This window comes from Pagrus pagrus (genome assembly GCF_965226575.1).
Source record: "Pagrus pagrus genome assembly, chromosome: 5".
NCBI classification, from domain to species: Eukaryota; Metazoa; Chordata; class Actinopteri; order Spariformes; family Sparidae; genus Pagrus; species Pagrus pagrus.
Genome location: NC_140189.1, coordinates 20,840,635 through 20,862,753, shown reverse-complemented (window position 1 = coordinate 20,862,753; position 22,119 = coordinate 20,840,635). Strand labels below are relative to the sequence as shown.

At 41.5% G+C, this 22,119-nt stretch overlaps 2 protein-coding genes across 5 annotated transcripts in view; one reads left to right on the top strand and one right to left on the bottom strand.

The window, feature by feature from the left end:
- Positions 1–22,119, bottom strand: part of LOC311257777 (uncharacterized protein) — a 176,028-nt gene that overhangs the window by 136,439 nt on the left and 17,470 nt on the right. For all 3 annotated transcript variants that reach the window (XM_084353655.1, XM_084353654.1, XM_084353656.1), the window contains one exon: positions 11,096–11,137. Coding sequence is in view for 1 of the 3 variants with exons in the window: in XM_084353654.1 (XP_084209780.1) it covers positions 11,096–11,137 (42 nt within the window). In the remaining 2 variants the exon portion in view is untranslated. The remainder of the gene's footprint in view (positions 1–11,095; positions 11,138–22,119) is intronic.
- frmpd3 (FERM and PDZ domain containing 3) overlaps positions 1–22,119 on the top strand; it is an 89,683-nt gene that overhangs the window by 52,702 nt on the left and 14,862 nt on the right. For both annotated transcript variants that reach the window (XM_084353653.1, XM_084353652.1), the window contains exons 3-7: positions 18,808–18,920; positions 20,002–20,156; positions 20,287–20,389; positions 20,698–20,743; positions 21,444–21,548. In XM_084353653.1, the coding sequence (XP_084209779.1) occupies positions 18,880–18,920; positions 20,002–20,156; positions 20,287–20,389; positions 20,698–20,743; positions 21,444–21,548 (450 nt within the window). In that variant the 5' untranslated portion in view covers positions 18,808–18,879. The remainder of the gene's footprint in view (positions 1–18,807; positions 18,921–20,001; positions 20,157–20,286; positions 20,390–20,697; positions 20,744–21,443; positions 21,549–22,119) is intronic.

Genomic DNA, 22,119 nt, shown 5'->3' with positions numbered 1-22,119 from the left:
AAGGTTTAGTACTGTCTGCCGGAAGAATGAACATATATTGGTCCGCCCATTCATTTTTAAAAGTTCTATTTGCTGTTGTTGCATGTTTTCCTCCATCTATATTCCCATGTCTCTTCCGCTACACAATCGATTTGATTGGCTCATTTGAGTGACCCTATCGGTAAACGATCGCTGTATTAACTGGATTCGCTGCGCCTGCAGTTTGTAGTTGTGACCACCGGGAGGAAAAAAAACAATGTTCTTTGAAGACTATTGCATTTGCACATTGAGTCATCAGAAATTGGTCACGGGTCCGGATCAATCCATCACTTGGTCCGTGCCTGGAACATAGTCTGCCATTTGTTGATGCATGCCTTACTTGCTTTGACTTGCGTCTCCCACATTTCATGACAGCCTTTACGCCTAATTATGATTAAATGGTTGCATTTTCCCGTTCTTTTAAGGAGGTAGAAAAGGTAATATTATATTTCCAAATCAAAACATTGAACAATGAATTTACTACAAAGTGAAAAGATTACACAAAAGACACCTACGCTCATCTGTGATTCAAATAGACTCGTACTTCTCCTACTCTCGTCTTCATCGCCATGACACAAATGTTCCCCGGAGCACTATGGGTGCTGTGCACAGCTCTTTACGCAGTAGAGCCAATTTTACTGATCGATCTTCTCAAATGGTCCTGCAAAAGATTCGATAGGACAGACTACCAAGAGCATTACCTGCAATCTTGTTGATTATCTCCACATTCACATCGATTATCATGCGCCTCCCTCCCCCCTCATGCTCAGTTATCACTCTGTGGTTGCTGATACGGACCTGCATTATTGATCGCAGCCCATTAACAGGGATAAAAGTGCACAGTTGCTGCCTGATTCATCTCGACTCATGGCAGAACCATCACTCAGTGGGCCACCTACACTTGCAACTGGAATAAACATCCATCCACAGGTACACTTTACACTGGGTACCTTCTGGAAAATGAATTCTGAGAGTTTATGAGAGCATTAAAGAGCAGAGATGCTGCTCGACCCTCCCCAGACAGAGCTGAAGTGCGGCAGGGTGTTTACAGAGAAGAGGGAATTATATGAGCTATCTTTATACTAGTTAAACACAGATAGAATTAATAATAAAAGTGTAGATTTTACAGGGCTTGGTATAGTGCCATTTGCATCGGCAGCTAGAACAAAAAAACAAAACCTTTGTTGGTGATACAGTCAATATATCATGGTTGCAGAGGGACGGTGTCATTGATTAAAGCTGTGGCTTTAAGAGAGATTCATTGAGCATACTTATTTACTCTTTGTAAAATGTCAAGGAAACTTTTTTTTTCCAATATTGAACACCCTGACTAATGCTAGCAAAGGAATTACACATGACAGTGACAACCGCAACAAGAATTGCAAGCAGTCAGCGGTTCTGCTTCAATGCAATAGCCGAGCTCTTTTATATGTGCACCACAGCAAGCGACATATTCCTCTCTGCTCTCCTCTGCCCAAGGTGCATTAAATGGATTAAAGCACTAAGAGCAGCCAAGCATATATTCATTTCCTCCATACTGAGGGTGAGAGCATCAGACAGCATATTATCGAGTGTCACAAAGTCCCTGGACCATCTCGCCAAATCAAAGACTCAAGATTAAAATCTCTAGAGTAGATACAATCCTCTTCATTAAGCAGCTTAAACACAGTGCTGTTTGTTTGCTTTCTGCCCAAGTTACCATACTCATGTGGGAGAAAAGATGTGAATAACAATGTATTAGAATATAATTGCCAAGAAACTGCATTCAAAGAAACAAAATATATTTCTCTAGGGTGCACGGTAGGAAGTCAGAAACACGTCATCTTGTGTGTACTGTGTGTCGTCTAACTGGCTTTTCGCATACTAAATTTGCAAAGATGAGGATATTTGTGTAAATATTCAGTGAAATGCCTGAATAGGAACTTCATAACAACAGAAAGATACTCAAATACTGGACTGATGTACACATGTCTTATTTTAAGAACAAAAATGATTGAGGAATCCTTCATTATAACCTCATAGTCTTTAGAGCATTGCGGAGGGCTGCAGCCAATCCCAGCTGACACTGGCCGAGCGGCAGGGTAGACCCTGGACAGGTCGCCAGTGCATCACAAAGGTGATATATAGAGACAACCGTACTCACTCAAATTCAGTCCTACAGGCTATTTTTAGAGCAACCTTATGAGGATGTCTTGGACTGTGGTAGGAAGCCAGAGTGCAAACTCGGCAAAGAGACACTGTCTTAGCCGGATCTTGAACCCAGGACCTTCTTGCTCTGTGCTGTGAGGCAATTCTCACATTGTTTCTTGTTTGTGAGAATACAGGTGTAAAATGTTCATTTACTGTCCCCTTAATATAGTTTCCAAGTCTGACAGCTGTGGGTTTATGTCCCACCCGATGTTTGGTTATTGCTAGTGCATGAATAGTTTCCATTAGCTAGAAGACAAATGAAGAGCAGCATACGAAGCAGCTAATTAGGATGCTACAGACGACATCAGAATGTAAAAATACACAATATGACTTATTCTTTCTTGCTTGAGATTTTTCACATAACTCCAAGGTTTCAAAGATCCACAAAATTAACTTCACTGTAGCAAAATTATAACTGCTGTATATTCAAATTCCTGCTGATGTCAAAATCCGAGTTGGAGTTGGTGTTTGATCTGGTTTTAGCAGAAACATGTCAGAAAATAAGCGCAACGCGAGCTAATATCACTTACGCAACTGCCTGTGAGGTAAACCTTGCGGCACACATGGCAGTGTTTCCAGTGTTTCGGGAAGCCACTAATGTACCTGGGCGGACCGTCCAAGTAACGTGTGGGAAACACTGCATGCTTTAGGTGAGGTTTCACAACCCAACATATTTTGTGCACTGTATGCCCAATACTGCATTAAAACATGTATTTAACATAAACATAAACATCAAGTGGAATAATGAGATTACAGAAGAGATGATGCAGCACTACTTTTCCCTGCAGTGTAACTACAGTGGATCCAAGACTAAACATCCACGCAGCTACTGAAATAATTATAGATACATTTATTTTTTGAGGCTTTTTTTAAGATAGACCGACAGATTGAATTATGTGGTTTTGAAAATGACTGTAGCAACACATTAGAAAACCTCAAAGACGACAAAAGCTACACAGTTGCTGCACAGTGGTGGACTTTGGTCCAAGCTGAGGCAGGGGATGAGCGAGGCCTGGATGAACACAAGCAGGCAAGCAGCAGGAGCACGCCGGCCCGGCAGGCCACATAATTACAAACCCTGACGGAGCAGCCACTTGGTATTCTCTGCACACCCACTAAAACATACCAGCACTAGATAAGACGGTGGTAAGAGAGTGAGACAGAGGGAAAGAAAGGGAGGGAGAGCTGCTACAGAAGCTCCCAGACCAGCCAGACTCAGACGGCAGGCAGGCTGGGTTACAAATCAACCCCTTGTCGTTGTCTGAACCCGAGCCGCCTGACAGACAAAAGTCTATGCTCAATGAACAAATCTTAAATTTCACACAATGATGTATCATCTTCATAATGAGTGAAATGACCTCATTGTGTCGTTGATGAAAAATACTGCCGTAAAGAGTGCGATTTGCGTCACAGCATAAACATGATATAATATGATAATGATAGATGTTTGTCAATCATCACACTTTATGTATTCTCATATCACACTGACTTAATTTAAAGTATATATACTACTTCTCTGTAACAAAAACATACAGAGAACTGAAAACTATTCAACCATTAAGAGACACAAGTACTTTTCTAGCATGTCGGGTGGCTAATATGGCGCTGCATTGCGTTTTCTCCACTGAAAGGGCACCCTTAAGTATTCTTAATGTGACAGTGGGTCAGAGCAAAGAGACTGGATGTCGTGGTTAATGAGGTGTTGTACTGTGTGTCCACACCTTGTCAATACAAATGAAAGATACGGGTGAGAACTGTTTTTACAGCAAAGCTTTTTGATATTCTCTCCACAGCTTCTCGTGTTGCTGAATGTACAAAGGTGGAAAATAGAGCTGGGTAGACCATTTTTCTGTTCAGTTAAGCACAATGCATGAATTAATATTGCACAAAGAGAGTTTGTGGGGATGTGTCTGAGTCAAAAAAACAGTGTGAAATGCATAATCGAACATTAGTCTGAAGCACAAATATAGAAAATGGGGAGGGTGTGGGAACTGAGCTGCACACTGCGGAAGAAGACCACTCTATTGGTTATCACAAAAGGGCGGAGCTGGGAGGGCCATGTGGGTGATATCTCATGGGTGGCAGCAGCGATAGGAGGAGGGGGAGGACGAGGGGGAAGCAGCCATGCTGTATTTCGCAGAGAATGAATGTCACTCTGTGTCGCTCCGCTGTCAGGCGAGCTGCTGAGAGCTGTGTGCTTCACTGAAGGGTGACAGCAGAGAGACAGAGCCGCACTGCTGCTGTCACGGTCACTCTGCCTCTCAGCTCTTGGCTGCGGGCAACCGGCTGGTGTAACTGGCTGCAGGCTGCCGGACCCGAGTGGTTAATCATGTCATTTTCACAATGTATGTGAAAGCTACAGTCAAAGTCAACTGTTAGCTACTGGTTTCACTTACAGAGCTAGTCATGGAGAAGGCTGGGATTAATTTTATAAAGGTCAGCTGTATTAGCCTTTGGCGGTAGCTTGGCCACACTGCCAACACTTAAATCTACTGTCTTATTTACAGTGTTTATACATGTTTAAAGGTGAGGGCTGGTGTGTAGCCAGGATCAGGAGTGAAAGTCTGTACAGCAGAGTCCCTTCTGAGCACAGGCTGGTTGGTAGACTTTGGGGACAGAAAAATGCTACGCAGGTCTGACTTTCTCTTTCAGCTCCTGACTGATGAATCAAATGTAGTCAAGTGGAACCTCCCCAGCCCGAGAAACATAGATTCAAAATAACCAGCCGGGGAAGCTGCATCTCCTCGCTATCTAGAGGAAGCTTGCTGAACTATGACAGCCGCTATTTCTTTTTTTTTTTTTCCCTGAGCTGCTATTTCACTTAGGAAATATTCCTTATTGCTTCTTCCTCTGCTTCATATTTAATTTGACATATTTCTGTTTTACTGCCCTTTGGCTTTATTTAGTCTTTAAACTCATTCTCTATTGCTGCCCTTTTTTCACCACCACAATATAATATAAAAGTAGGCAAACACATTCAAGTATATTCACACACACACACAGAAGTGTTGGTGTACAGATTCATAAAAGATCGGGTGTTAATACTGCCCAGCACATTATTTAATCAGGGGGTGTTTTTTTCCAATAATGCAGTATTATTTTTAACTCCTTTTCATTTGACTTTAATTCATGCTTATTGGACAAACAAGCAAACGTCTGACTCAGTGCATCCCAGTGGTTTTAAGTGTCGGCCTCTCATATATGATGTATTTCTTTTACCTTCAGCAGAATAAGGAATGTGCAGTTTTATTGATGGGTAAAGTGGACCCAAATGGAAGGTTAAGAAGATTGCCTTCGTCGTATTCTCCCAAACCCCAGTGTGACGGAGATGCAGCTCTACACTTGACTTCTTCCTCCTCCTTCGGTTAAAAAACCTGTTCTTGCTACTGGCATTTAGATACAGCTCTTACCGGACATGTATTACTGCATTATGTAATCTGTCGCAGGCATGTAAAACATTATCAATTTCATATTATATGGCTAAATGACGTTGGAAATGAAATTGGAGTAATGAAAAATAAGATTCCGATAGTACTCCAGTTTGACTTTTCATTATTGACACACAGGCCAGACGCCATTTTTCAGCATGTATTGATATGTATTAATACACACAGGTGGGGTTTATTACAAGTAGTTGCATCCAGAACAACACGTTTAACCCAACAGGAAGAGTATCCAATATGCAACCCTTTGGAGAAGGATTCTGTCCCTAATACCACTTCTACCACTGTAACGTAGATCCAATTAAATAATAATATGCGCATCCACCAAAGTGTCATATTTCCGTCACTGGAGCTTGAGCCGATTGCAGCATTGTTCGATCCAGGAATGAATGTTCATTGCACCGTTTCCAACTGAAGACAAAAGCCAGATGTTAGTGGTGTAAGTGTGTGTTTTGTCGTTTACAGATCCTTGTTTTTAACCCTTGTTTTCTCCAACATTATATAAATTACATGGGCATTTTAACAAGCAGACCACGTATTTAATGGTACATGTGATTCTGCACCTGAACAACTGAATAGGTCGCTCCCAAAACAACATATATCACCCTTCCCAAAACTTCATGACTGTTGCAGCGCCTCAGTGACAGGCATACAGGGCCTTCGTCATAGGTAAACGGTTTTGTTAGATTTAGGCAACAAATCTGCTTGTTTAGGTTTAAGAAAACATAACTGCTTTACTTATATACCTTCAGTTACAAACGTACATATGTTACGTACATGACTTAAGTTACATAATATATGTGATGTAATTTAACTACGTTAGTAAGTTAAAATAACTCACTGTCAACTTTTGGTTTCACGCTGGACACAAACAGCAGTCTCTCAGGTGAGAGTCCTCTGCTTGTTTCAACCAGCTGTCTACCCCGCCCTCCTCGCTATGCAGATTTTCTCACTCTCTGACAGCAAACGTAGACATGGGTCATAAATAAGTTGACCTATATGGTCGTTTTTTGGTCGATGGGTGAATTGATTTACTCTTAATGATAGAATTGCAGTGTATACAATTATGACAGGGGAAATTAATAAAATAAGTATTAATAAATGTGCAAGAAGAATGCCTTTCTGGCTTTTATCAGACAGCAATGTCATGTTTGCACTCATATTTATGACCTCTACGGTTGGACCGCAGTCTCAGGAGGATATTAAAGTCTGCTCTATGCCCTCTATAAATATATTCTTTATGGCCATGGAAGTGAAGGAAAGTCGTAACAAGCCATTACATGGATGAGCTGCATTTCTTAACCTCATCCGCCTTTTATCAACGAAGATCCTGCTCAGTGACCCGCAGAGACCGTCAGAGCTGAACATCTGTTTGGCTAACCTCCTCCACCCTTCTCTCCTCCATGACAGACCGGCTCTTAACTACCTTGTCGATCCATCACAGCTCGCTGTGTCTCCTTCACATCTGTCTGTCTGTCAGTCTGTCTATACGCCAGAGAGAAGGCCGGGCTATTGATCCTGACTCAATGAAGCAGGCTCAAGGTCTTTACAGCAAATCTACGTTTTAACTGACTCTTGCTGAAGGAGAAACCCACTGTCAGACAAAGTTTTGTCACAGAGCGATGAGGTCTGTGCTGAGCTATGGGGGCTGACTGTCAATGTTAATGGTACAGCTTGGAAGTTTTGTTCTGAATGCAAACCCGAGGCATCACAAAGAAGAAATGTACTAGACTTGACGCAGGGCTAGCTGTTTCACTGCTACAAACTCTGGTCAGGGACTGTGCCTGTAGCAGCTGCTTTACAGTAGCCTGTGGTGACCAAATTAAGCACAAGCCTGACTATGCATTATTAATATAAGGACTGATAGTGTCCCTGAGTGCCTGCAGGAGTCAACAGTAAGATTGGTTTACAGGCTGCAACTAACAATTAATGACTATTCATCATTAATTTATCTGCTCATTACTTTTCTTGTGATTACTGATTAATTATTTGATCTATAAAAGGCAGGAATATATTGAAAATATCACAGTTTCCTAGAGCTCAAGTTGCCCTATTTAAATGTCTTATTTATTCAGTTTGATATAAAACGGAATATAGCAGCAAATATCCACATTTACAATGCTAGTGCAAATTAAGTCTAGGTGTTTTGCTTCCAAAACAATTCAAACTACTAAAGGATAATAAAAATGACTGCAAGTTAATTTTCTGTGAACTAATTAACTAACCAATTAATCACCCAACTGTTGCAACTTTGATGACAACTGATGAATATAGATAAATAAGAATGCAGCATATTTTATTGTTACGTATTCGGACTTGCTGTTTTAAATGTCAATTTGCTGCTTACGCTGCAAAAATTAAATTTCCAACAGCCCAAGTAACATCTTCTAATTACTCATTTTAGCCAAAGATCCCTTCAAAATCCAAAGATATTCAGTTTACCCACAATAGTCCATTGCCGTTCAAAACATGCTGTTAATCATTACAATAATAATAATAATTTGATAATAAACAGATCCATACTTTAACTTCCTGAATTGCTAACAGACTGATAATATCAAACATGTCTGATATTTATGATTTAAAATGTGAATGATTACTTTCCGAGACAGATCACAACAACCTATAAGAGCAGCAATGTACAACATTCTAGCCCTCGAGGCTAATGCTAGCTAGCATACTACTGTTGACATAAAACTTAAAATCTCACCTCCATTTGTCACTGAAGAATAAAAAGTTGTTGATCACGTCTCCCCACTGCTTATGTTTAACCTTCTGCTTTTGTCTCTTTTTCACTGCAATGTATGACTACAGCAAGTTGTTGCACCACGCTAATCTGCATTTTGTTTATGTCTGCTTCCCCATGAGATCATGTGAGAGGGATTGAAGCCAGAGCCCCCCATGCTGCACAGTGATGTTCGCTGCTTAGTCAAGATTTATCAATACTGAATTCAGCCATATCATCTACAGCCTTCCACAGACACCAGCAGGGATATGGAAATACAAATTAATCTTTGTTCCTATCGGAGTGAACCCTTTGGCTGGCGCCAGCATATGGTAACACTTTAGCAGAGAGGTTGCAGGGTTAAGACTAAGACTTTGCACCCTGGAAGGTGGAATATTAATTTCCATGTTGTGGTGAAGGTCTAGTGGTGCCATGATCACATTAATAATGCAGGAGTGAGTCAGAGGAGCAGTTCAGCTCAAGACCAACAGGTCAGACAAATCTGGTCAAGTGGAATCAAGGAAGCCCTTAAACATGTGGCTGAGAAAATGTTTTTATCATATTTTCATATCAGGATGTGCCTGATGGAGATTATTTTCCCTTCATGGCAGCCACAGGGAGAATAAAAGGGTGCAAACTACTCAGTCCAATCCCTGGATGGTCTGATCATGTTTTTGGTCTCATTCAGTGCTTGCAGATCTTAATTATTGAAAATAAAAATAATGACACAATAAAGGAAAAGAAAGATTTTAGCACATACTGGTGCATATGAATTAGTCACTGACATTCACAGATGTGTCTCTTTGTACTGTTCAGATAACACTGTAGGACATAGAATGATAAAAGCCTGTCCAATATCATTCATCTTCATTTGTCTTGGTCAAGGTAATAACGAAAACAGAGTGAGCCAGGAGAGAGAGTAAGACAGAGCAAGTCAGTCCTGGTCAGAATAATAAGGAAGTGAGCATCCACTTGAAATCCATTTCTTGAAGAGGGTTTGTTTTCCATATCTGCACTTCATGCTTAATGGACTTTCAAGAGGAAAACAAAATGACATCCTATATCCTCCCCAAGGTTGTAAACTTGTGAATATGTCTCCTCCACTCCGAACCCTGTTCACTATTTCAGATCCTTCTTAACCTTCTCCCATCCCCATCTCCAAGACGATAACAAACAAGACACATGCAGGAGACGCAGATAAAACTCTTCATGTGACAGTATTCTCTCTTTCTGAGTTTACTCTCATCCAAAACTTTTCCCAAGATGTTCTTCATCTCTTGCTCTCTTGCTCTCAGAGGGTCTTAATTGGGTTTTCAGCCCACACGGCTGCGTATAGTCTGTTGCTGTCATTTCAACACTAGGTGATCAGCAGTTGAGTGGGAGTTCTGAGGAACCCAACCAAGCTAATTTTGCTGATACAACAGCACCTTGTTGCTACGTGTAATATTCTCATTTCTCAGATTCTGTAGAACAGCAGTTTCCACACTGGTTATTCTGATTTAGCCCCACTGCCAGCTGGCCTCGAATACCAATTTAGATTGTATTCAGGCCAAATTTAGGCGGTGCAGAAAAACGCCGCAGGGCTGTGCTGCGGTGTTGGAGTGTCACTTAATGGACCGTATGTGTGACATGTTGGGAACTTTGCCGAAAGGAGAAGCTGCTATGTTGTTTAGCTACTAGCGTTTTTGCGCCCAGCATACCGTACTACTGTTAGCTAGCGTTAGCAACATTAACGTTAGCTAGTGTGCATAATTAATATTAGCTAGCATTAGCTATGTTAATGTTTGCCAACTAGCATTAGCAAAGTCAGCTATTGTATTCGAGGTTCACATTTTAAAGGCTGAATCGTACCAATAACACCTTTAACATTGTTTTAAGTTTTTTTTTTTTTTTTTCTATACATACAAGACACAGTGATCTGGAATTGACTCTTTTGTTTCTTTAAATTTACTACTACCACTTACTTCTATGCAGTCCTGTTAACTAGCATTCATGCACACTTGATCACAGAACGAGGCATTAAAGGTGTTACAACCAACTGATTAGTGGGAGGCGCAGACAGCTGATTGTAGCTGGCAGTTTTTTTAGTCAACACAAGCCCTTCGCCAGTATGTCTCATACTCCTCCCACACACAAACATATACGTACAAATACTGTATGTGTGATTCTTATTGACCAAATCCGACTTTCGTTGTTTTAATTTAAGTTGTACTACAATATTTCCACATAGCATCATTGCTACAAAATACTCATTCGTCAGCTCAGAGACACACATAAAGCAGATATTGCAACAGCGCAATGCACATTTTTAAAACCACAACAGATGCACATCTAACATAACAACTTTCTCCACTCAGTCATGGCCCAATTAACCAGACGGATAGATAGACAGTGGCAGAGAGAGGGAGGGAAAGAATGATTAACAGAGAAAGCGTATATGTGGGCAATAAGTTCAGAAAGTGAAAGTGAGAAACGAGTCAGCAGCGCTCTCTAAATGGAAGCCATCTGGCCCTACTGCGGAGGTAATCTGTGTAAAGAGGGGAAAGGATGCAGTCATGCTGGCAAGCAAGACAGCAGGTGAACACAGCCAGAGACAGACAAAGGGACGAGTCCTGCAGCTCAACAAATCTGTGCGCCTGCATCTTCATTTCATGTGACAGAAATGCAGGCAGACAGCATGTCAAGAGAGGCTTAAAGAGATGAAGTTTGCATTGCTTACCTGGCAGCAGGGATAAGGGGGGCTGGCTGGAGAATCTTCCTGCTAGAGTGAGAAAAATCAGGGAAAGTAATTTAGATGTAAAATACAGCAAGAAAAGACTTAAGTCCTTGTAAACGTCAGGGTTGGGAAGTCTTGAACTAAGTTCAGTGACCTGAATTTGCATTGTGATTAAAGTAAATTACTTTTTTCCCATTATTATGTAGTTAACTAGTGAAACTTAAAAACATATGACAATACGGGGACATAAAAGGAATGTTTTTTTACTTTTATTTGACCATTGTATCCCTGCTGTGAATGAACCCCCTTTTACCAGCACCACCTCCCTTTTTCTTTTACCCTGGCCACTGCGAAGGTTTGCCCAGGCTATGCATTTGTCACCTGAATGTCAATGACTGTGTCAATGACTCAGGGTTATTGCCATTCATCAACAAATGCTTAGAGAAGTTGTCGCATGCTATTTGAGAAGTTAATAACTGATTAATCCGGCATGGTGCAAAACCCCCACCTGGACTCTAGTTTCTGGAAGGCAGGAGTCTGATAGGTGGACCTTGAAGACAAAACCAAATATCATAGCGGGATGTTTTTTGCTGGTATCTCACTTTTTTTGTATTATATTTTGTTGAAATTTCATGTCACATGTACATTGTCAATTTCATCCTTTTATACATAGAAGTCTGAACTACTGTTTCTAAGTAGCTTTAGTTCACACAACCAGGTTCCTCTCTAGTGTAGCTTTGCTGTAGTTCAACTTCTTCCAGGGTGAAGTAATTGCTTGCGAGGCGATGCTGTCAAAGTAGCTACTCCATCACTGGGTAATGCACATTAAAAAAGAACATGTATGTATGCATGCATGGGTATGCACAGGTATATGATTGAGAGACTGGATAAAACACTATATGGTAAAAGACAGAAGAGGAAGGATTTTAAAAAGGAAATGGAAAGGCAATGACTTCGAATTTTATTCAAAGAAAAGCCTCCGGTCTTAAATGATCCAATCCTGTAGATAAAATACACAATGAAAAGTGTATCAGTGAGGAAGTCCAGGACTGACTTTCATATATCAGCCTTCGCTTCCCCACAGAATGGACTGTGTTGTCCTGCGGGATTTCTGCGAGACTGGCCGGGGTGGCCTGAACTGACAGAAAGGATTAGGCCCAGCGCCGATGGCTTCATTTGATTGGCTCTCTCGGTGCAAAGGCCTGTCTATCACCACAAGTCACAAACCACAAATCCTTTCAAAAAACAGTATAAATATTTAGCAGAGGTTTTATCACAGCCAGCAAATGAAAACAGACCGAAGACAGTGGCGACCAAGCTGGCAGAATGACTTTCATGTTTGCAGCTTCCTAGAGGCCAGACATGTGACAGGCAGAGTATCTTTGTCCAGGAAGGCTCATTTCACAGTACGCTGGGGAGATTATTGTGTCGCCTCTTTCATAATACTAACAGGATTTCTGCAGATTCAAGGATTTGCTACATTTGATACGAAATGTAGTCAGCCGGCGCTCCAGGCGGACAGGCGGTTGAATGAAGAGTATGAGTGTGCAACATGACTTTACATGCATATGTATGTAAATTAGACATAGCAGTGATTGAAACCGATCTACAGTACTACCTTTATACTGCATTATCTTTCCTAGTGTTTGTGGGCCAACATATTTTCAGCTGTGGTTAAGATGTATCTTGTCACGAAGCAGAGCAAAGCTGCTTACGCTGCAGGTTTTTTTTTTCTATTCAGAGTTTCCCAAGAGAAGAAAGTAAATCTGTCTTGGACACATGCAAACACTGACTGATACACATCAGCTATTCAACAACGCAAGCACAGACTTCCTATGTGTATTTCTTTGGTGTGTCTGAACCAACAGCTAAATACATTCAATATGATGCTGGTCCTTGGATGTTTCAGCACCCGGCAGAGCTTGATGACGAGCGTATCATTCGAATCAGGTGGATTGATGCAAGGCAGGGGGCCTCGAGGACCAGGATTGAAAAACACTTCTTAAAGCCATTTTCCTACGATGAATTGTTCATGTGTGAGAGTGCAACGTGTGTTTGTGACCATGCAAGTCACCGCAGATACCGCCCTCTTTTACTGTCTGGCTATATTCCATAAGTAATTCATCCTGGAGCCCTTGACCCTGCTCAAGCATCCAAGAAAATGAAATACTGTTGCTCTGATTGATTGCACTTTCTAATTACACTTTTAATACGTTAATTTGACGGCACTTCTTTAGATACGAATTAATGCACACAAATCACCTTATTATGCATGCTACCATGACTGTAGACTATTTGTTACTGTGTTTGACTATTTGTGTGTGTGTGTGTGTGTGTGTGTGTGTGTGTGTGTGTGTGTGTGTGCGTGCGTGCGTGCGTGCGTGTGTGGGTGGGTGGGTGTGTGTGTGTGTGTGTGTGTGTGTGTGTGTGTGTGCGTGTGGGTGTGTGTGTGTGTGTGTTTTTTGCCCACAATAATACTAATAATAATAGATTTGTTCTCTGAGAGTGCCGGATTTTGTTCACTGTTGATTCCTGCCACTTCCGTGCACCCACCATATATTTTTAAGCTTTGGCGTGTGGGCTACTATTTTTTCACACTGAATGAAGTTAGAAACTACAATGGCTCTCAGAAGGGCGCATACTTCTGACAAGGCCCTTTAGACCCCTTTAGCTTCAATAGCTTCGATTTTCTTTTCATCAAGATTCTTCCCTGAGACATTCACAAAGAAAGAAAATCTTGCAGTGTTAAAGAGAGTGAGAAAAAATTCCTGGATCCATCCATCGTTCAGTAGTTTTTGTGTAATCCTGCTGACAAACCAACTAACCAATCAAACAAACAAACAAACAGACACAGGTGAAAACATAACCTCCTTGGCAGAGGTTAAAAAAAAGGAAGAAAGCATCTGAACTATCAAATATTAATTCGGATTCTGTTATTAAATAGCCTATTTCATAGGTATACACGTTTCAGAAATATATTGTAGTGTACTGTTTAGCTGTAATATGAGACTTTCTTACCAGGCCACCATGTTGAAAATGGACAGTGGAAGGACTGGGGTGGACTCACAAAGACTAACATGTACGCTCAGCTACCACATCAAAGAGCAAAGACGTTCAGATTACTACACACAGAGGGAGTCTTCTGTCTTCTTTCTCTGCTCAGGACACCATTTCTCCACCATATCTGTACAGCAAATAGTTTTTTGCTGACATATTAATGTTCAAAATCTCATATATGTAACCTTTAATGTGTAAGCCTGCTAACATTTGCAAATTAGCAATAAACTTGAAAGTACCATAACGTGGGATTGTCATTAACTTAAGTATTTGGTCATAAGTCAAACTATTGGAAAATGTTGAACTTGAACATGAATGTACATAATTTCATCCAGTTGTTGCTTCAGTGGTGGAAGGACAGACCAGCTCACATTGCCATCGATAGAGCCACGTCGCTACCATAGATAAACCTTTCAGGCTTTATGAGTACGTTTGACTATTAACGGCCATCACTGCTGCCATACATAGCTTCAACTAACATAATCAAAAGTAATAAAAGTCCACTCAGAGCAGTTCTCTAATATGGTACCACCACAAACTGAGCATCAGAGCAGTATACAACTAAAGTGTCGCAAAGACATCAAAAGGAAAATACGATAAGGGACTGAATTCACCACATGCCTGCGCTGATGCTGATGCGTTCTTACATTCATGAATTATTTAGCCAGTTTGATGATATAATCTGGGCCTCTTCATCTGTGAGTCATAAATAATCACACAGTTCTCACCTATTGTCTGGCTTCTCAAGGCAATGATCCAATAACATACAGTCACTTATGACTCTCCTCAATTTCCAATTAGTGCTGCACAACTCCCAAGTTTCTGCAGTTGATTCCATCTCTGTTTCAAATTATAATTTATAATTCAGGCATTTACCAGACGCAGTTAATCAGAGAGATTAACAATTAGTGCAACAGTAAAATAAGTGAAAATTCCTCAAGCATCAACAGGGTAAGTAGCCAGATAATTCAGAGTACCATGTGGAAGTGCCATGCTAATTGTCACTGGAATGGACTCTTTAATTCCGATTAAACCATAATTAAGAATCTACATTTGAGGCGCAGCATCCTAAAGGCTAAGCTGCACCCCCACATTTGGGAATAGGCTAAACTAATTATGTCTGAATAATGTTGCACAAGCAGAAATAATGTTGCATTAATTTACCCTAAATGCATAAATCAATGTTGTCAGGCTCGGTGTCCTCAGTATGCCTGTTGACAAGTTAGCTATATCATTAAATAGGCCATCGTCAGTTTAATATTTTCCTTCATTACAACTTATTAAAGCATTTAATCAGATTTATACATGCAATGGCATTTAAGCATGTATCTCCAAGGACTCAGCAAGATTTTTGGGATGGATAATCTTTCCTGCTCCGAGACAGATGCACAACAACTAAAGGCTCTCTTTAGCATCATCCTGTGTTAGCCGAGGATCATGCTAATTGTTTAAACAAGGAGACATAACTGCCACAGAACAATGTTAGCTCAAATTAGCAAAACTAAAAGTACAAAAACAGCTGAGTAAACTAAAGAAACGTGTTGGCTGACAGCAGGGGTTCAAGTGAATCCCGTCTGCACAGGAAACGCAGAACAGCTGCAGGAGAGGCAGCATATTTACCCTCTCTTCAAGGGTTCTCAGTGGTACGTCTAACTCTACTGAACATGACTGCAGCTCTCAGCCTTTACTGTTTGTATTTACAATGGCAAATTCCCTGCAGAGCCCATATAGTTTCCACAGTAGTTACAGCAGCTATGGACTGTTACTCTCTTCTCACACATAAAACATTTGTGAATGGGTTGCACTTAAGTAATTATGTATTACAAAGAACAGCTGACCATTAGTAATAATCTTATTCAGTCATAGAAAATGTGGGTTTCATCTCAGACTTTATTCTCAATTAAATCTGATAACTTGTCGGTTTCTATTGTAATGCCCTCCTCTCCGTTCGAACCAAGAAAGAGCCTTAGATCAGCTACTACACATTAAAGTCAGCAGCAGGTGATCTAACAAGAGCGAGAAAAAGGGGCATTTTAGTCTCTCTTTGCCTGTCTCTGTATCAGAATTGATTTTGAAATATTTTATTGGTTTATAAAAAGCAAAATGCATCAGCCCACAAGTGCATGTCAGATATGATCAGTCTGATCTGGCAGCTGTTTCCTGCCTGACGCAGTCATTATGGACCAGGCTTCTGGAAAAGCCAGCCATAAATTGTGAAAATTAAGTTTAAAGAAAAAAGGAAAGAAGACAGAAAGAAAAGAAAAGAAAAGAAAAGAAAAGAAAAGAAAAGAAAAGAAAAGAAATAGTGTCCTAAACAGTAACAACACACTGCTGGAAAATTGTTATAACTAATATTAAGACTTTATTGGATTGTGTCTGATGTAGCTAGGTGTACCCAATTAATTGGTTAGAAAGGTATTGATTGATTGATTGCTTAACTGACTGCCCGGTTGGGTGGTGTAGTGATCCGACAACTGATCGACTGGAGGCTGTCACTTCTGAACACCTGATCACACTGTAACTGTAACTATTCAGCAGTGTGAAATGCAGCGTCCCTCCAAGCATTTGATAAACCTGTGAGAATGCAGGCCTGGGAGGATAATAAGTAAAAGGTCATTCTTCCCAGAGCCTGAGGCCTGCCGAGCCTCGACAGACTGGGATGCTGGAGCGGAGCAGGTATGTGACGCCCTGACCTCTGCTGCCCGAGGAAATGTTGGCATCTGGCCACAGTGGCTGCGGGGTGATCGCAGAGCGTCTGGCCACATCACTATTCTCATCCACCCACTATCTCTCCGTCCGCCGGAGCTTCAACGAGCCTCCAAGAGCCGTCGTCATAGCAACGGGCAGGCCTGCCGATGCCCTTGGGGATCGTTTCTTGACAGAATTCCTCGGCGTCCTCTCTCAGTAAAAGGTCGGCCCCTCTGCTGAATGGCTGTTTATCTTTGCAGACGTGTAAGCTTCGGTGTCCCCCGGCTACTTTCACCGCTCTCCCCTCTGTTCAGTTCTTCCTCTCCACTTATTGTGAATGCCAAAACTCATCTCGAAATTAAGTGAAGAATGTAAAGCTGTAAAAACAGACAGAGGAGGATGCAGTCCTGTTTTCAGATTCAACAATGATGTAGATGACACTGCAGATTTTCAGCTGTATTTCACTTTTCCCATTAACTCTTTCTCTAAATTAAGACTCAGAGGCTAATAGACTCCAACAATGACTCTGTGACTAATGGACAAGGTGCAAGTGCAGGCTATTCACCACAAGGATATTTATATTGTCACCTTGCTGAGGTCACAAATCTTGGAGAAGAGGCTCTCAGGAGTTGCTGACATTCATGACGACACACACCAATCACACACACACACCTGATGAATGACTACTCACTGGCACCTCCTTACAGATGCAGCAGAATGGGTGTCCTCCCAGTAACCACAGAGGGAGACAGATGGTGGAAAGAGGAAGACATTAGAGGGCCAGAAGAAGAAGAAGGAGAATAAAATGGGGGAAGAAGTGCACTGTCAGAATCCTTGGGGGAGAATCAAAGGAGAAAATAATTATTCTCAATCAAAAATCTGTAATCCTTATTAGAGGCAGAAGCAGCTGGTGCGGCATCATTTGTCACTGCTGTGCACCTTTGATACAGACAGATGATCCTTTGTAAGTCAGCTGAATACCGAATACAGAAATTTTTATTCAAATCTAATCTTTTTAAATGATTAGTATAATTGAAATTCAAAGCACACGTAGCGTAATGGATTTTTAGTCATGGACTGAGCTCAATATGAAGCCTATCTACAAGACATCAACCCTTATCTGATAGCATGACGCAGGGTAGAGATCAGTAACGCATCGCTGCTGTTGTAAATGAGCCGTGCTCCCACATAAGCCACTGTTATCAGAAACAACAAGTGACAAGAATATGAATCTGAACTATTGACTGATGTGACTCAGCCTCCTGCTACTGACAGTTTGTTCTCTGCCTGTGGCACTCAGAAAGGTATTTGCTCTCAACAGTGCACCCCTGCATAATAATCCCGAGCAGTACTGTCGTTCTCTTTATCCGTCTCTCTCTGTTTTAGCCCATCTGCGCCATTAACATCACAATCAGTGTCTCATCTTTTGTCAGCAATCATCCGAGTCCTAGATCACAGATATGAGCATAAATATCGGGTTCTTTTTTCCTCCTCACACAATCATTACCATCCATTTTCCTTTCAGTCTTTCAGTCTGCCACAAACACAGAAACCCACGTGTCACGTACACACACACACACAGTCTTTCAGTAATCTTGCTTTCACTGCCTCCCACACAGGCATCTGTAAAAGAGCAAGTGTGGTTCACAGCAGTAGCTTGGTCCACACTAGAAGAGCCTGGCAGATTCAGAGACCTTAATGTGTTACATACTCTGTGTGCATAACGTTATAGGTCTTTGATAATTGTACTTTCTCTGAAGGCCAGCCTCAAATATCAGATGCTTCTATCAAACTAAAATGTCCACATTTTCACTTCAGTCCTGTGCATTTTTTCAATACATGCAGACACTTTTGTTTTAGCTTCACATTTAGCAGCATTTTGAGATACCAATGGTATTGTTGCTATTGAGAAGGCAGGGTATCTAATTTCTTTGCTTGCATTCCTTTGTCTCCTCCTTTCTCTTCTGCAGGTGAATGATTGCGAAACAGAGAGCGGCCTTTGCAGTGCGACCCTGTCCCATGCTGCTCCCTCCTCTCAGGGGATGGCCAAGGTCCAGGATGGACACACGAACGCATGTGACAGGTACACAGTGGTCTGCTGGCCTCGAGACGACAATACCCCATTAAGTTGGGCAATATGGCCATATATACTATTTTAAAGTATACTCAAAAACATTTCATAAATGTTAGATACCAAAATCAAATATCAGAATATTTTTGACCAAATATTAATGACTATTGGTCATTTTCAAATTGGTTATTTCACAAAATATGAACAAAAAAATTCCCCCCAAGATTACTAATAGACAGACCACTGTCCGGGTCCGGACCCAGATGCCATCCTATCCAGGCCCAGACCTGGACCCATATCTGATAAATGATTGAGAATATTACATTTCTATTTTAGCTGACGCAACTATTCTAGCCTTTATAGCACGAGCGACCCAGGAAACTAACAGACTAACTGCATGCTTATAAATCACTCAGGAGACACAACTATAGTTAGCTAAAACAGAGGCGTTGAGGTTATCAAAGGAGAACCCAAATGCAGAACACAGAGGCAGGCAGGTAAAAACTAAAAGCGAGCTTTAATGATAGCTGATGTCCAAAGTCCAAAAAAAACAAATTCCAAGCAAGGCAGGCAAAAGGTTGGCAGCAAAACAGGAGAAATCGAAAGGCTAAAAACAAAACTAAATACGAAACAGTTTAACACGGGGGCACAGGCAGCAAACTCAGGTAAAACACGACTGAAAGACAGGACCAGGGAGATAAACGAGGAGCACAGACGAACCAAAGAAGAGTGAGGGAAAATACACAGTAATGATTAACTAATGGAACACAGGTGAGCAAATTAAGGGCGGGAAAAAAGACAAAGACAGGAAGTGGAAAGAAAAACATGACACATGAGGATATAATCTACAAGATAAAACAGGAAATGACAAAACCAAAAATCGAAAACCATGACAAGAGATTTAAATCAAGAATGGACTCTTAACAAGTTCATTCTTCACACAAGCGTTTAGGGAATGTCCCCACCCAATAAAATATTAACAGCCTACTGATAAACACAATGAGATTTCTGATAATTAGTTGTGGGTAATATGGATATAAAGTATGAAAAATTAAGAAATGTGTGTGTGTGTGTGTGTGTGTGTGTTCTGCAGCTCTGCAATGTTAGAGGAGAGCCAGGATGGTATGGACAGTGGTACCCTAAGTCCTGCCACAGCTCGACAGGTCACCATCCAGCGCCACCCAACTCAAGGCTTCGGCTTTATTGCAGGCAGCCAGAGGCCTGTCATTGTACGCTCCGTCTCTGCTGGTTAGTGTGCATGCATGTGAAGAGAGAGAGCACACAGGGAGAGTGAGGGCACTTTAAGTAGATCCTATGATGACTCCAACTCCTTCATACTGTATGTATATGATTGGCTGTGTGTCCCATCTCAATGCAGACGGCCCCTCCTTTGGCAAGCTTCTCCCTGGAGACCAGATCTTGGCCATAAACGAGGAGACGGTGAGCGACGCGCCCCGAGAGAGAGTCATAGACCTTGTAAGGTAACATCCTTTACTGTCCCAGGAGGGAGGGAGGGGGAGGGGGAGGTGGAGGAGAAGGGCCAGGGGGACCAGCAAACATGGGCAAGTGGAAGTAAAGAGGCCACGGGTAAAGAGGGTGGATCAAAAGGAACAAATTGTTTCTTATTGCCGCTGATACGTAACAGCAACACAAACCTGTGGATGAGTCAGTCCTTTTGCAGCTGAAGGACAGCGAGGAAATGGCAGATATAAATCCGGAGAAGCTCTCCAAACACCATGCTGTCCGCTGCATTATCTAACCCACTCCACTCTCTATTCTCTCTCCATAGACGCTGCAAAGACACTATAGTTCTCACTGTGCTGCAGCCCCATCAGGTAGTATAATGGGACACTCACTCTCTTTCATCTTCCTCTCCCTCAGGATTTCACACACTCTTTCCCTCAGGATTTCCACATAGTCTTAACACTTTTCCTGCCACTCTGAATCATACAGAAACGCACGCACAAGTTTCTGTTCCAACAGTAATGCAGACAACCATTAGTATTCATGGCCATGCCTACACATTAGAGTAATTTCTTTTTCTGGTTTTGGAACAGCTCCTTGCAGGCGACACACACCTACATAGAGAGCTTATTAAATAAATCTGGTTTGCATATATCCATATAGAGGGAATAGCATTCATTTAGCCGTCTGGATATATTTAGAAGATTAAATACGGATATGAAAATGCAAATATTTGAATATTTCATAACTTCGAACCTAAAGGTCTACATTAGTTATGCAGCAGTCCTGCAGGGATTGGCCTCTTGACTCTAAGCAGCTCACATTATTTATTGTTCTCAGACCAACAAGCACAACAATTTCCGAATATTTAAACTCTTATCAGACGACTTTCATGGAAAGCAGGATTGTAGTTGTCGCATTGCAGCAGCATTAGCCAGCTCTCCAACACACTTCTCTTTAGCGCTGGCAGTCACAGGGGCTTTTCTCTCATTTACGTCTCTTCTTTCAAGCTGATTCAAGAGTTCTTCTCTCTCTCTCTCTCTCTCTCTCTCTCTCTCATCTCCTCCTCAGTCACCTAAGTCTGCCTTCATAAGTGCAGCCAAAAAGGCCCGCCTGCGAACCAACCCGCCCAAAGTGCGCTTTTCAGAGCAAGTGTCCATCAGCGACCCAGACTCAGTAAGTTCGACTAGCCGTGTCTTTCTGTGAAATGTGCAGGCAAACACATGCTCTTACCCTGTCCCTCGCTCTCCCGCAGCGCATTTGTCTTGTTTGATCAGCAATTGCAAAAAGCTTCGAGTATCCTCTCTCTGTCCTCATATTTCATCCTACAGTGTGTGTGTGTGTGTGTGTGTGTTTGTGCGTCTTTGGTCCAGTGGTTTGGCCTTGAATAAAAATGCTTTTCTGACTGATCTGAATTCTCACAGGAGCAACCTGAACCTCTTTTCAAACTTTTTGAAAAACAGCCACAATATCACGTAGAAATGTTGGAATATTTGTGGGTGTTTGTGTCCAATCTTACCTCTCATGGCAGAGCTATCAAGTTTCTGACCTGACTATTCAACATCTACAAGTTACAAATAACACTTATGTGGCTTCTGTTACACTATTGTGAAATGAAGACATGTTGTGGCATATGTGTGAGGTAAGAGACTATACACAAATTAAATAGGGGATGAGGGAGGTAAGAAAAAGGAGAAAGTATTGTAATTATAATTTTTGCTAAAGGGAAGGATGTCTTACTTTTATA